Source organism: Rhinolophus sinicus, linkage group LG02, assembly GCF_036562045.2.
Source record: "Rhinolophus sinicus isolate RSC01 linkage group LG02, ASM3656204v1, whole genome shotgun sequence".
Classification (NCBI taxonomy): domain Eukaryota; kingdom Metazoa; phylum Chordata; class Mammalia; order Chiroptera; family Rhinolophidae; genus Rhinolophus; species Rhinolophus sinicus.
In genome coordinates, this window is record NC_133752.1 from 3,827,016 (window position 1) to 3,841,489 (window position 14,474).

Below are 14,474 nucleotides of genomic sequence, written 5' to 3' on the forward strand. Positions count from 1 at the left end.
GGAGGGGAGCCAACAGATGCCCGCACACCCAGCTCCAGACATAATTCGCAGAGTGATGTTCACCAAGAGTACCCAAGGTCCAGCATGCAGTAGGCACTCAATAAATGCTCCTTGCGTTCTACTTGGCTACTGATGGGGAAAGTGGGTGGAACAGGAGGCCTGACGAGTTGCCCTGCCACGTGGGCTAAGCAGCTGATGGGCACTGGCTGGGGAGAGGGCACAGGTCAGGAGGGAGCTGGCAGGTCCAGCCTTGTGGGCACCGTGGACGGGCAGCCAGAGGGGCAGCCAGCAGGCCTGGGGACTCTCTGGGGTGGGTGTTTATCCAGGAGTCTCAGGAACGGAGAGGCAACTCAGACGTGGGGTAGACGGGGTTTGGGCAGAGGTGTCGGGAGACGCGGCAGGCAGAGCCGCGGGGGCCATCTTCACTGCTGGACCTTGACCTGGCCAGACATAGTGGACATCAAGCCGGCCAACATGGAGGACCTCACGGAAGTGATCACGGCGTCCGAGTTCCACCCGCACCACTGCAACCTCTTCGTCTACAGCAGCAGCAAGGGCTCCCTGCGTCTCTGCGACATGCGGGCGGCTGCCCTGTGCGACAAGCACTCCAAACGTAAGTGCCCACACCCGGGTTTTATTCTAAATGAGGTGAGAGACCGGCCGATGGAGAGCAAGGGCGTGAAGTTATGAGAAGCATCTTGGAAACGGAGGAGAAACTGCAAGGGGTCACGTGGGGCAGGGCTGGGCGGAGCCCCTGCAGGGGTTCATTAGAGAAGAAACGGGATGCCAGGGTGGGCCCAGAGGCGGGAGACGGGCCCCACTCTGGGTACCCTTTGAAGGTTGATCTGGCAGGCAGTGCCAAGTGGGATGTGGACCAGGGTGCTTCCAAAGTTTGCTTTGTGCCTAAGGGTGAAGGTGGGGCCCTTTCCTGGGATGGGCACATGAGGGGAGGGGCAGCTGGGACCAACAGGCCAGTTTTGGACACAGTGAGCATAAGATTGATTCTATGGGGCTTCAAGGAGGGGTGTCAAGGAGGCAGCCAGGTGTCTGGAGCCAGGCGTGAGGTCCGGCTGGAGATAAGGGTGTGGGTTACCCGTGTATGGGTGGACGGGAAGCACAGGGGCCAATTCAGAGGTGTAGGCTGTGGGTATGGACATGGCCGGCCCCACAGCAGCAGCCCAGGGCTGCACCAGCGTCCCAGCACTGCCGTAACAAATGACCTGTGGCATAAAACCCCACAGATTTATTCTCTTACAGTTCTGCAGTTCAGAAGTCCGACATGGCTGTCGGCAGGGCTGGTTCCTTTCTGGAGGCTCTGGGGGGAGTCCCAGCTTTTTCCATCTTCTAGGGGCCACCTGCATTTCTTGGTTCATGGCCCTCTGCCTCCCCCTTCCAGAGGCGCTGCCTCTGGCTACCGCATGCCCACTGCCTGTGGCTCAGCCACTAGTACCCCGAGGTTTGCCCATGTTCAGCTCTGGGTCAGCCTGATATGGAATAAGATTGGGGAAGAGAGGCATCTGTCTGTGTCTCTACTGCTAGGCCCCGCCCTGACCATGTGTGAGCCCCGTGCCAGGGAGAAGGCCAGGAGACGTCATGGTACATCCTTGTTTCTAGGGGCCAATGCTCTGAAACGTCCTGAGTGCCCACCAGAGCAAATGACAAGTCAATGATGATGCCATCCGTAGAATGGAATTGTGGGGACAGAGTCCCAGAGAGCAGTTTCCAGGCTATCGACCTCACGTGGAAAGGTGCTGGCTCGGGTAGTAGATGACCATCAGCTGTAACTAGTTGGCCATCAGCTGTAACCAGCTAGACATTGGCCACTGATATAACTGCCATGGCTAAGCTAGCAAGCGCAGATTGCAATTATCAAGGGGTTGGTTGGTTGGCAGAGAAGCGGACGGTGGGTTGCAGCTAGCAAGTGGAGTTAGCAAGCGTGGATGGAGGATTGCGGATTGTGTGGATCGTACTTCCTGTGTCTTGCCCGGACGCCAGCGAGACTGGGGTTCAGGAAGACCCCTTGTTGGGGTACTGGCGGATGTTTGCTTTGTGTCTCGACCAGCCGCCAGCGAGAATATAGGGGTATGAGTCCCCTATCTATGGCTTCATTGTTCCTTTTTGGCCTCACCATGTCCTGCGTTCCTGTGTGGGAAGCGGGACCAGAGACCCTGCATGACAGGAATATTGTTCAGTCATTTCAAATATTGATTTAGAAAGTTTTTAATGACACGGAAAAATGATTTGTTAAAAGATCCCATGGGGAAAAGAAAGCGTGGCAATGACTTCTTTACCCCCGAAAAATGGAAACAGAGAAAGCAATGGACAGAAATATGCCAAGAAAGTGTCTGAGTGGTGGGCTCTGAGAAGCAGTTGTTACTTTCTTCTCTACATGTGTCTGTGTACTTGTATACAGATTTCAGCGTTGAATCAAGAAAACCTGTGTGTGTGTGTGTGTGTGTGTGTGTGTGTGCGCGTGCGCGCGCGAAGGGTGGTGTTTAGGGAGGACATGGTTTTGTGTACACCACAATGTTTGAGTGTTGTTCTTTGGTAGGCTGGAGGTGGAAGTCACAGACCCCCTGGGGCTTTTGTAACATCTGATACCCTGGTTCCCCAGGGGGTCTGAACAAACAGAGCGGCCACCCACCCGGGCAGCTGTCACCTGTACTTCCTGAGCAGGCACACCTGCTTGGGTCCCGGGCATGGAGCTGTCATATGCCTGGCGGTGTTTGAGCTGCGTGGGAACCAGCCTACAGACTCGGTTGCAAGAACCAGAACTTTACTTTCGATGACTCAGCTCAACTGTATTCACCACCCCCACCTCCCAGGGCTGCAGTGAACATGAGCCTTAGGGCTATGGTGGAGTCCGCCTCTCTCCAGCTCACACTGAGGTTCCAGAAGGCTATGGCAGGGCCACGGTATGAAGGAAGGGACCTCATGGCTTCTGACCACCATGGTCCTTTGCTCTGCCTGGCTAGGCTGGGGCCAGGGCTCCCGCTGAGAAAGTTTTGCATAAATGCAAAATGATGCTTCTGGCATAAATGTTCCTAGGTGAAGTTGGTCTCTAGTTGTCTTTTCCTACACCCTCTTTGCCCAGTTTTATTAAGATTTTTCTACTCTTGTAAGATGAGCTGGGCCACTTTTTCTTTCCTTGCCTGCAACAGTTAGTCTGTCAAAGTCTTAGTAAAACCCAAGTGTAAATCCTTTATTGTTGTTTTTACAGGTTTTCTATGGTGTTAATTTGGTGTGTTGCATTTTTTTGAAGTTTTTCTTCATTTTCAAACTTGATGTCCTGCACGTGAACTTTCTGTGTAACACCAGTGACAGATGTCCCCAGTCTTCTTCCCGTGCCACTACAGCTTCCGCGTCCTTCTCCTATTTAATTTGCCATAAGTAGTGAGTAGGTGAAATACCTGTCCTTCAGGTTGTGTTCGTTCTTAGTTCTCATGAGAAATCAAGGAAGCAGCTGATCGCCACTTAGTAGGTATTGTTTTTAATCAGAACACAAATGGCTGTTACTCAAGCTAGATTTTTACAAAAGGGACTTGGAGATTGGAACTCATTCTTTACCTCTCATTCCATCCGTTCATTTAGTTACTGCTCAGAATCCAGGGACTGGCTGAGAGTGACACCCCAGAGATGGGCGGTCACGGCGTCACGTTCCCAGTGGGTAAGACCATGGTTTTTGTTCACTGAGGAGGGCGTTCCCATCACAAGTGGAGGTTCAGCGCTCCCATTGCACAGATGAGGGAACCGAGGCTCACAGAAGACCAGTTCCTTCCCCAGGCCCCCATCAGGGGCAGAGCTGGGGCACATGGGCGCTGCCACTGACCCACAGCTTCCTGTCTTTCTCCAAAGCAGTAGAAACCGAGGTCTTTTGTCTTCTAGTCATTATGACAGTGTAACCATGGAAACAACTATACATGAGTCCTCAAAATAGAGTTATTTCTGCGTTTAAGAGCACAGAATCTGCCAAAGGGAAGGGCTGTAACAGAGCACAGAGATTTCTCAGAATAGGTGGTAATGATAATCGCTACCCCTCGTGCGACCCCTACCATGTCCCGTCCCTGTGGGGGGTGAAGAGCCTGGAGCTCAGAGGTCTAAAATCCAGGCTGCGTTCCTCCTGGAAGCTGCAGGGGAGAATCTGTTTTCTTTTCCAGCTTCTAGAGGCTGCCTGCAGTCCTCCTCCATCTTCCAAGTACAGCACTCCAACCTCTGCTTCCATCATCCCATCTCTTCTCCTGCCTTTGGCATTCCGACTCCCCTCTCAGGAGAACCTCTGTGGTTATAGTGGGGCCATCGGAGAAACCAAGACAATCTCTGCAGCTCAAGATCCTTAATCACATATGCAGTCTTTTGCCATGTGAGGCAATATATGCCATTGATTGTTTACCACATTGAGGCACAGAGAGGTTAAGACATTTTCTCAAAGTCACACAGCTAGGTAGAACCAGGACAGAGGTTTCAGTATCTCATGCCTATCAACCTGTGCTCTTTCTCAGTTTTCACAGAACCGTTGTGGGAATTGTAGGTGAACCAGGTTCATTTATAGGGGATGGGTGGGGTAACCCCAGGACTCACCCCTGGTAATGGAGCTGGGTAGAAAGCCCAGACCCAGACACCCTCTGCTGGGGAGGCAGATATTTAGGGGTAAAACCGGAACAAAGCCTCCTCAGATGGAACAGCCAGTGTGCAGGCTCTGTGGCGGGATCCTGAGGCCCGTGTGGCAGGAACAAAGCAGGGGAGAGGCGGGAGGTGAGGTCAGAGGTCAGTGTGTAGAGGAGGGGCAGCGTCAAGAGGGCTGGACAGACCACGGCAGAGCTTTGGGTTTACTCGGAAAGGACAGGAGCCAGAGGGGCCTCTGGGCAGGGCCAGATCCCGCTGGCTGCTGAGTGCCGAGTAATCTGTGGGGTGGGGGTGGGCGTGGGGGCCAGCTGGGAGGTTAGCGTGTTCACTCAGGCCGAAGATGCTGACGCTGTGAGCAGGTGGGCACGGTGGAGGCGCGCAGGTGTCGGTCAGGCCCTGCACCTGCATCGGAATGGCTGGCAGGAGAGAGGGGCGGGGCTGCAGGCTCCGTGCCCAGAGGAGGCGCCTGCCTCATGCAGACGCAGACAGACAGGTCAATAGGAACCTCCAAGGAGGGGGGTGTCTGGAGGCGGGGCCGCGGCTCTGACGCGGTTGAGGTGGCTGGTGGAGGCTTCTCTGGTCCTGGAAGAAGGGAAAAGAACAAACCCGAGCAGAGAGGGGTGAGGGAGGCGTGAGGGCCCCCCAGCCTGTCGGTGGGCAGACAAGGGGAGCCCGGCTGCAGTGGGGCGAAGGGCAAAGGTCAAGAGGTGGGGGCAGGTCACGCAGGGCCAGGGGCCACAGTGGGGGCTGGATTTTATTTTGTCTGGTGTGGTCTGTCAGCCGGTGCTGAGCAGGGGACAGTTACAAGTAGAGAATGACAACTGTCAGCTCTTCACTGGCGAATGTTCCTTGTGCCCATCAGCTTGTGGAGACTCCGCGTGCCGCCTTCTCTGCGCAGCCTCAGCCTTCCTGGGGGCGGGGTTGGGAAGGCGGCCAGCAGGAGGCCCCTGCCCCAACAGCGGCATCGTGCGGGAGTGACGAGGTGCCAGGTACCCGGGGTACACTGTGACCCACACCCCTTCTTCCGCCTTTTACTGCTGCGTGGACTTCCCCCAGGGCGGCTCCCGGAGCCCAAGAGAGCAGCCTGGACACACGTGCTAACCATTTCTTGTGGGTGTCCTTGTATAATATGAGAGCAGCGGAGGCACCTGTTGCCAGGCAACCGGGAGCGACCACCCGGCAGGCCGCCATCTGCTCCTTCAGGCCCTGTCCTCCTGTGTTGTCCGCTCCAGGGACTGCAGGCCCCAACCTTCCCAGGTCCCGCTGTTTCCCTCCAAGGTCTGGCTGACCTGCACGACTGTCCCTGAATGTGTGGCTCCAGCCCATGCAGCCCTATCACCTAACCTGATCCCCTTCAGCCATCTGATCAACTCTGCCTGCTCAGTTTAACCGCCACCTCCCCACCCCTGCCCAGAGACCATCCACACACTAACAACCCATAGCACATGCCCTGGAGAGGGACACAGAGCAAGAATCAGGGGCACTGAGCGGCCACTTCCAGCAGGTACAGGCTTCCCTGCTGGACCTAGAAACGTAGGTGGAGTTGTATCAGGGTGGGGATGAAGTGTATCGGGAGAGGGGAGAGAAGAGGTGGCATCAACAGGCAGCACTGGAAGCTTCTATCTGCTCGGTGAGCAGGGCTGGGCCCTGAGCCAGGCTCCAGGCTGGGTAAGGATGCCAAGGTCACTGATGACAGAGGCCAGACCCCTGTCCCCTGGGAGCTCACAGCCGCATGAGGTGACCACACACCCTCGCTGTTTTGCCCTGGGGCTGTGAGGGCATCAGGGGTAAGCATTTGATTTCTTTGGAGCTTCTGGACAAGATGCACAGAGAGCTGGGCGCTTAAGTTGGGGTTTGGAAGGATGTATAGGAGTTGGTAGGAAAGCCGGGCTACAAATGGGAAAGGAAATTTCAGGGAGAGAAAACAATGTGAAACAAACTAACTATAAAAATAGTTACACAGTTTTATTGAATAGCCACTCCCAGTCCCTCGCTTCCAGGTGCTGCCAGGTGTTACCTTTGGAGGTCCCATCACTCTGTTCTCCAGGTGAGGGAACTGGCATTCAGAGAGTTAAGGAGCTTGCCTGGGTTCACAGAGCGTTGCTCAGCTCCACTGCCTGGTATGTGGCAGGGCAAGGGCTAGGATGAGGCGAGCCAGATGCCTGGGGAACATTACAGGAGGCTTTCATTTCAGGTGACCCTGTGAGTTGTGCAACGTGCTTCCTGAAGGGCCTTGCTTGCCTCCCGCTACTTGAGGCTCTGGGGCCCTGGTGGGGAAGAGGGTTAGTATGTATGTGAGGCGGGAGCCGCAGGCCGCTTGGGGCCGATTAGGAAGGAGCTCATCACACGTGTAGGAGCTTGAACCTTGATCCTGTGGGCCCTGGGAGCCATGCAGCGGTTTAAGCAAAGACAGACGCCATCAGAGTTGTGTGGGGGGCTGGAGGGCAGTGCTGGCACCGCCTCAGGCTTCACTTTTGTTTCCTTGGGTGCACAGGTACTTCAGAGCCTTGGCTGGGCTCCCTGGGGCCCCTTCACTTTACTTTGGTGATTGGGGGGTGGTGCTTCTCACCCATCCCCTGTGTGTAACAGCAGTGACACTATGAGACTCCCAGCAGGGACACCAGCGAGGGCCATGAGAGCTTTCATTATGCAAAATCATTAAAAAGAAATAGGATCGAGGTTTCTCCTGATTCCGAGCCCCCTAACTTTCAAATAATTAGGGCGAGGACAGAGGTGGAACTGAGCCCATCACAAGTGACAGGGGCTCTGGGATGGCTCCTTTAAACTCTTGGCAGCAATAATTACTGTGAAATGTCCTTAGTGATTCCATCAATTAGAGGGGAGACCCCCTATCTCATTCATGGCCTGGGGGGCTTGCAGTTGTGTGTAGTGGGGGGGCAGAGCTGGACGGGCTGAATGGCACAGCGCATGGTAGATTGGGCTGTCATTTGATAAAAAAAATTGTCGGGTCAAAAACTTCATAGAAATGTTTCAAAAGAAAACTAAGAACTTCTAGGTATAATTTATTTCAGGCTTGTGAATATCCCTTCCTGTCAATCGTTTGCAGCTCTGATCCTTTTGTGCTTAAAAAACCACTGCACATGCCAAATCCAGCCAGAATGGAGGTTGCAGTGGGCCGTTTGGGGTCCCTTGTCAGTTATTGATTAGATTTTCCTCTCAGGCTTTGACCTTTGTGGTTGCCTGCTCCTTGAAGCTGGCGGGAGACCCAGCCCGTGGCTCTGTGACATGTGACAGGGTGGGTGCGTCGCTGTGGTTTGGTCCCCAGCCACCTACATAACCCCACTGGGTGGGCCAGGAGCTCTGCAGCGCGCAGGGGTGAAGTGAGCTGGAAGTGGTATAGATGGGGGCTGGCCGGGGGAAACTGCCGAAGTGGGCGAGGGGGTACCAAGGCCCCTTCACAATCGGGATGCAAGAGACAGACCCCACTTTATGTTTTTATAACTTACCTCTGTTCTGACTGCTAATGACAGAAATGCTAGTTCAGTCAACAGAGGGTTTCCTCGTGTACCTGGGGTGGTACTGGGGGCCACCTTGGTTTCTGCTGAGAGTTTAGGGTCCCTCTTGCCTCAAATCCTCTGCCCTGTTTCTCCCAAATAATAGGTGTATACCCTTGATCATTTCATTAACGTAAGAAATCAAGTATTAAATTTTTTCTCCTTCGGGTATCTGAGAGAAGAGGTGAATGTCATTGATCCTTTTTTGGCTTAACAAAGAAAAATTATGAATGTTTATACCTGCAGAAGTAAAGATGTCAGTGTAATCATTATAACCAGGGCACAACACATGATTTTGTGAGATGACCAATCAGAATCCAGAGGTTCTAGAGGCTAAAGGTGACCTCCCAGGAGGTCTCCTTCCTCCCAGGAGGAAATCCCAGAGAAACTCACACCTCGCCATGCACTCTCTTTCTTCAGGCCCTTCTGTGGTGCCCCATTACCTGTGGGGTGACGTTCTTCCCTTGGCTTACAGCGCCTTGCTCACTCCTTTCTCTGTCTACATGGCCTTCAGCTCGTCCCTGTCTCAGGGCCTTTGCACGTGCTGCTCCTGCTGCCTGGAGCACGCCTCTCCTGGTACCCACACTGTTCTCTCCTTCATTTAGCTCAGCTCTCTGCACAAACATCATCCCCACAGAGGCCCCCACCCATCTCAGGCCCCTCACCTGCTTTGTTTCTCCTCCCAGCACTCCTCACTGCCTGACTGTAGCATATCCTTGAGTTTTATTGTCCGTCTCTGCGAGAAGAGCCTCCAGGAGAGTGGGGGCTTTGAGTTGCTTACAGCAGCTCCTCAGGGCCTGGAACGGTGGCTGGTACAGGGAGGGCGCTCCACATGGATTGGGTGACTGAGAATGAATGAATGACTGCATGAATGAATGGATACATGAGAGCATCCGATCAGCATGAAGGATTTCCAGTCACCCTGCAGAGGGGAGCTAGATGGAGTGTATTTCTGGGAAAGGCGGGGAGAGTGTCTACTTTGGACAACTGGGAGAAGGGGGTCCCGGATGCAGTCACAGGGCTGGGACAGACCTGGGAAGGGGATACGGGACTTTGTGACCAGGAGGAACTGTTGGGAGCGTGCTCTTCTGAGCCTCTGAGGAGATGTGATCAGCTCTCTGCTCCGTTTCAGGGCCTGGCGACCGCTTGGCTGTTTCCATGGGGACAGCTGGACAGGTTGTCACATGTTTAAGTCTCTCCAAACTGGCTGGTCAATGGCTGCCAACACACCAGGATCCCCAGGTCCGTCCGGGGCCCATATCCTAAGAAGCTCATGCGTGACCAGCAGGGACCCTAGTCCCCGCCCTGCTGCAGCACCAGGGCCATTGTAGGACCTGGTGAGCAAACTGGTGGGACAGCCAGCAGTGGACATGAGCTTGGAAGAGCTTGGAACAGAGAGCCCAGGGCCGGTTAGAGCCTCAGGCAGGGCCCGGCCTAGTTCAGGACATGGTGCCCCAGGTTGGACAGTGTCAGGTCCCCTTACAAGCCTGGTGTTCAGCGTCGCCACTAGGAGGCAGCAGAGCGCAGCACATCCAGTGTTTAAATGCTGACGCTGCTGCTTTCTTCCAGCTCTGAGACCTCAGGCATGGTTTTCAGCCATCCATGCCTTGGTTTCCTTGGCGATAAAGTGGGAATAATAATACTATTTTTATTGGGGTATTAGATGCAGTAATGTACAGAAAGGGCTCAGCACAGATTGTGGCTCAGAGTCTCAATCCACATGGCTGATTCTTCCCTCTCTTGCAGGATCCGTTGCCTGACAGCTGTTCAGTTATAGGTTTGATGAATGAATGAATGAATGAATGAATGAATGAATGAATGAATGACATACAGTGTGCTCCCAGGGTGGACACAGTCATGTGTCGTTTCGACCCCATGGGCAGGAGCAGTCTGGTGACAGCCATCATTTCTCTATCTCCACAGTCTTCGAGGAGCCCGAGGACCCCAGTAACCGCTCCTTCTTCTCGGAAATCATCTCCTCAGTGTCCGATGTTAAGTTCAGCCACAGCGGCCGGTACATGCTCACTCGGGATTACCTCACGGTGAAGGTCTGGGACCTGAACATGGAGGCGAGGCCCATCGAGACCTACCAGGTGGGCTGCAGCCTGCACCACCTTGGGGTCCCTCCCTGTGCGGAGAACTCCCCCGGAGGGGGCTTCCTATCTCCAGGGTGGCTTTCAGAGGCCACAGCTCGGCCAAGGGCAGAGGACCTGCTCAGCCCTGCCTTGCAGGGAGCTGTGAATGTCCTCAGCTTGCTGGCTCCTGCCCCATGCAGGGCTGTGCCTGGCCTGTGGTCCGGGGCCCAGGGCACCAAGGTGAGCCTCGGGCTGGCCCCGATTTGAGAGTACAGATGATTAAGGGTGCAAATAATGGCATCCCTCCCCAGGAGCCAGCGTCTGCCGTCCTGCCATGAGGCGGTAAGATTTGCCCTCTCCAGGGAGCGTCCTTAGTGCAAGCGTGTTACATTTCTAAGTCCTCGGCCAGGCCTTTTAAGCCAGGCCTGAGGATGAAGCACAGGGCACCTTCCTGGAAAATCTTTATTATTTACTATTTTTCTGTTACAATCTATCCAGATATACTAGGGTGTAGAAAATAAAATTCATGGGGTGTTCAAATAAAACAGAGACTTGAAAGACACATGGGACTGCTTTAAAGTTGCTTTAAAGCTGTTTCCAGTTATGTCTTTAGCTTGGGAAATTAGGGAGGCTTCTAGGAGGAGGTGATGTTTGTGCCGCACATCGTAGGATTAGTAGGGTTTGGTTGTGCAGATGTGAGTGGGAAAACACCTCCCCGCCCCAGAAGCCCCAGCCAAACCCTCATGTTTTCACCAAGTATTAGGAGCACATGGGGTTCCACACACTTAACATCTGTCACCTCTGTTTCTTACTGCCACTGTGAAGGGGGTGCCGTGAGCCCTTTTTGGCAGGAAGGGAAGCTGGGTGCTGAGAGGTTAGGATATGTGGGAGCTGCCTCATAGCTGGACAGTGACAGATTCAGAGCCCATGTGGGAGCTCAATGCATCCCTTCCCTGTCTTCTTCCTTGCCAAGGCCTGGGGTAGGGAAGTGTCCTGGGGGTGGGGCAGAAGGAGCCCCTCTGGGAAGGGGTGCAGAGCTGAGAGGAGAGGACAGGGAAGCCACATGCCCACAAGGACACCTGGCGTGGTTCTGGTCCATTACCCACCTTCCCTCAGTTCTGCTCCTTCCTTGGGATGGATTCATGAAAGGGCCATCACAGCTCCTTGTGACAACCCCTCTGTAAGCCACGTGTGTTTACCAGGTGCTGAAGCCTAAGAGAAGTAAGGGCATGAGCAATCTGGGGGAAGGGAACAGCAAGTGCAAAGGCCCTGATGCAGGGAAACTGTTAGTGCAGTTAAGGATTGTGGAGGACCCAGATGGAGCAGAGTGAGGATGGGGAGAGAAGAAGAGCCTGAGGTCAGAGTAAGCCCAGGGAGACTTGTGGGCTCTGGCACGTTTTGAGCGGAGGTGTGACATGACCCAGCTTACTTTCACAAGGATTCCTCTGGCTGCCTGTGGAGATGGACTGGGGCTGAGGGCAGAGGCAGATGCAGGAAGAGCAGTCAGGAGGTGTTTGTAATAGGCTGGGATGTCACACTCGGAGCAGGGTGCTTCTCTTTCCCCTTTCCTCCACGATGGTGCTCATGGCGACTGTTGGTATTCTCAGAGGGCATGCCCCCACACCAAGCAGTGTCATACGGTTCATCCCACAATGTCCCGTGAGGTCTGCACGCTTATCACTTTAAGGATGAAGAAACTAAGGTTCAGAGAGGTGAAGTCACGAGTCCAGAATCACACAGCTGGGGGGGGGGGGCGAAGCCAGGATTTGGTCCCTTTTTGTCACTGTGACTGTCTCCTCTCTGGTCAAAGCTCAGGATTGGCCATGTGCCAGGTTGTGGGCTCTTCCCGGTGAGCAGGGCTGAGTCGGGAGTGCCATCCAGACCCAGAGCGCACAGCCCCTCACTGCTCAGTGACACCGTCTTCGTGGCAGGGGCCAGGAATGGCAGGAGCCCCTCTCGACTCACGCCGTCCCCTTCTCGTGCCAGGTCCACGATTACCTTCGGAGCAAGCTGTGTTCCCTCTATGAGAATGACTGCATTTTCGACAAGTTTGAATGCGCCTGGAACGGGAGTGACAGGTAACCATCACACCTCGGGCCCCACCGTCCAACGGGGGAGAGTTCTGTCCAGTGAGGCCCCTGCTGGCGACCTGGGCAAATGCGTCAAGGGAATCCACTATTAATAAGCCTCAAAAAACCAAGGTGTTCAAAAGAGGGCCGCCTTTCTTGTGGCAGGCACAGGCGTGAGCTCTTAGCTCTCAAATTCAAGGACAGGAAATAAAACTTCACATTCTGTAGCTACACTTAATGTCCATGGTGAACCCTCACTCTCTGAGTGGTAGTGGAAACATATTTTGTGAATTCGGGTCCCCTGGTTGTCGGAGTGAGGGTGTTCGCAGTGCAGGGACCTCCATCGTGCAGACAGCTTTAGCCACTAGGCTACCCACCCCTCATCCGCCATCAGTGCTGCAGCCGCCTCTCTCTGGTGGCACCCCCACTTCAGGCCCACTAGGGCTGGGGGAGCACACCCCAGCTCCTGCACCTTCTGCGGCTGGCGGGGGTCTGCAGGTCAAGCGCCTCTCACGGCCCCACCCTCCTGGGAAATGGCCCTAAGCCTGAGTGAGTTCCTGTTTCCCCATCCCCCGGCTCAGCCCAGGGCGGTGTGGACAGGGACCGCCCAGCACAGGGGCCCCGGTGACAAGACGATGCAGGGCCAGCACATCAGAATGTCACATCACGTTTTCACAATTGGAGCAAGTTTGGTGTCACCTCGCTCCCCTGTCGTCTAGTCCAGTGTGGCAGGTGCAGTGACGGGTGCAGTGGGACCCTGCAGTGTTCTACTCAGGTGCCGTCCGGGGCGTGGTGTTCATCCACATGGACCCCGTCAGCCATATGTGTCTGCCCAGGGGCGGGCTGGGCTCTCCCCCAGTTCTGAGGGGTCCACACTGCTTCGGTCATGTAAGAGCGTCTGTGCTATGACCCTGTCTGGCTTTGGTCACAGGCAAGCTGGGACCATAAGGGTAGGTGGGTATGAGGAGAGGGAGGCCTGAGAGCACAGGAGCAGGAGGGAGCCCCCCAGAAACAACAGGCCCCAAGTGGGGTAAAGCCGCTGTGTCCAGGGGTGGGGATCCCTGAGCGTGTCTGCTGCCATCCATGGGCCCAGGTCTCCGAACAGGGCTGTGGTCTCAGTCAGAGGGACCAGCATGGTGATTACAGGGCCACTTACGGCGGCTTGGGAAGCCGGGATGGGGACGCCGGTGCTGCCTGAGATGCTGACGAGACGCTGACGCAGCAGGCTCGGAGACACTGGCACTCCCTCTGGGTCCTTGCACCCAGGCTGACGCCAGACACCCCAGTGAGGACAGGGATCCTCAGTTACCCCTGAGCTGCAGGCCCTGATGCATTGGGGTGTTCCCTGCTGAGCAATGTCAGTGGGTCATGGGCTGGGGGTTCTATCCTTATTGCTGACAAAAGGTGATTCCAACTGTGTGTGTGAGTGTGTGTGTGTGTGTGTGTGGGAGCCCCCAGTGGTTATGAGCACTGCCTGCACTTCTCGCATATTGCCACCAGAGGGCACCTGTGAACAGGCGATGCCTGGCTCCCAGTGACGTGGCCAGCAAGCTCTGTTGCAGACTGCTGCCCAGCCTGGAGCTTAACCAGCCATCCCCTGCCGTGGAGGTCTCCACTACCCCCTTACTGTTTCCCTCTCCACACCCGGCTCTGCTCCTGACCCCTGGACCCCTGTCCACATTGCACCTGGCTCACTCCTTTCACCGGGCACGACCAACTCAACTCCAGGCCCCCTCCTCCAGGAAGCCATCAGGGTGCTCTCCACCCTGTCCACCCAGCCGCCTGGGTTTTCCTTCCATGTTTTGGCATTTATCACATTTTTCTCCTTGCCTCTGTTTGCCTCCCCCAGTGGTTGGGGTGCCCTGGGGGTGGGACTGTAGCTCAGACCATTCTGAGCCCCTCACTTGGGGCCTTGGGAGTGTCCAGTCAATGGCTATGGACGTTCTGGAAGGCATAGGAGTGTGCCACCTCCTTCATTTCATCCCAAGCGTTCCTCTGAGCCCAGCATGCCCTGTGGACAGGGATCCTGAGACAAATAAACCCTGGTCTCTGCCTTCCAGGAGCTCAGAGTCAAGGGTAGAGCAAGCACTGCCCTCCAGGGCCCCACCCTTGCAGACCAAGCAAACCCGAATCCCAAAGGGCTTAGCATGTGCTGTCCTTCTCATGTTGTGGGGTGCTTATGGTATCCTGTT

General features: G+C 55.2%; 1 protein-coding gene across 2 annotated transcripts in view; it reads left to right on the top strand.

Moving 5' to 3' along the window:
* Positions 1 to 14,474, top strand: part of PPP2R2C (protein phosphatase 2 regulatory subunit Bgamma) — a 109,403-nt gene that overhangs the window by 89,509 nt on the left and 5,420 nt on the right. For both annotated transcript variants that reach the window (XM_019748217.2, XM_019748216.2), the window contains exons 6-8: positions 449 to 613; positions 10,062 to 10,231; positions 12,200 to 12,291. In XM_019748217.2, coding sequence (XP_019603776.1) covers positions 449 to 613; positions 10,062 to 10,231; positions 12,200 to 12,291 — 427 coding nt within the window. The remainder of the gene's footprint in view (positions 1 to 448; positions 614 to 10,061; positions 10,232 to 12,199; positions 12,292 to 14,474) is intronic.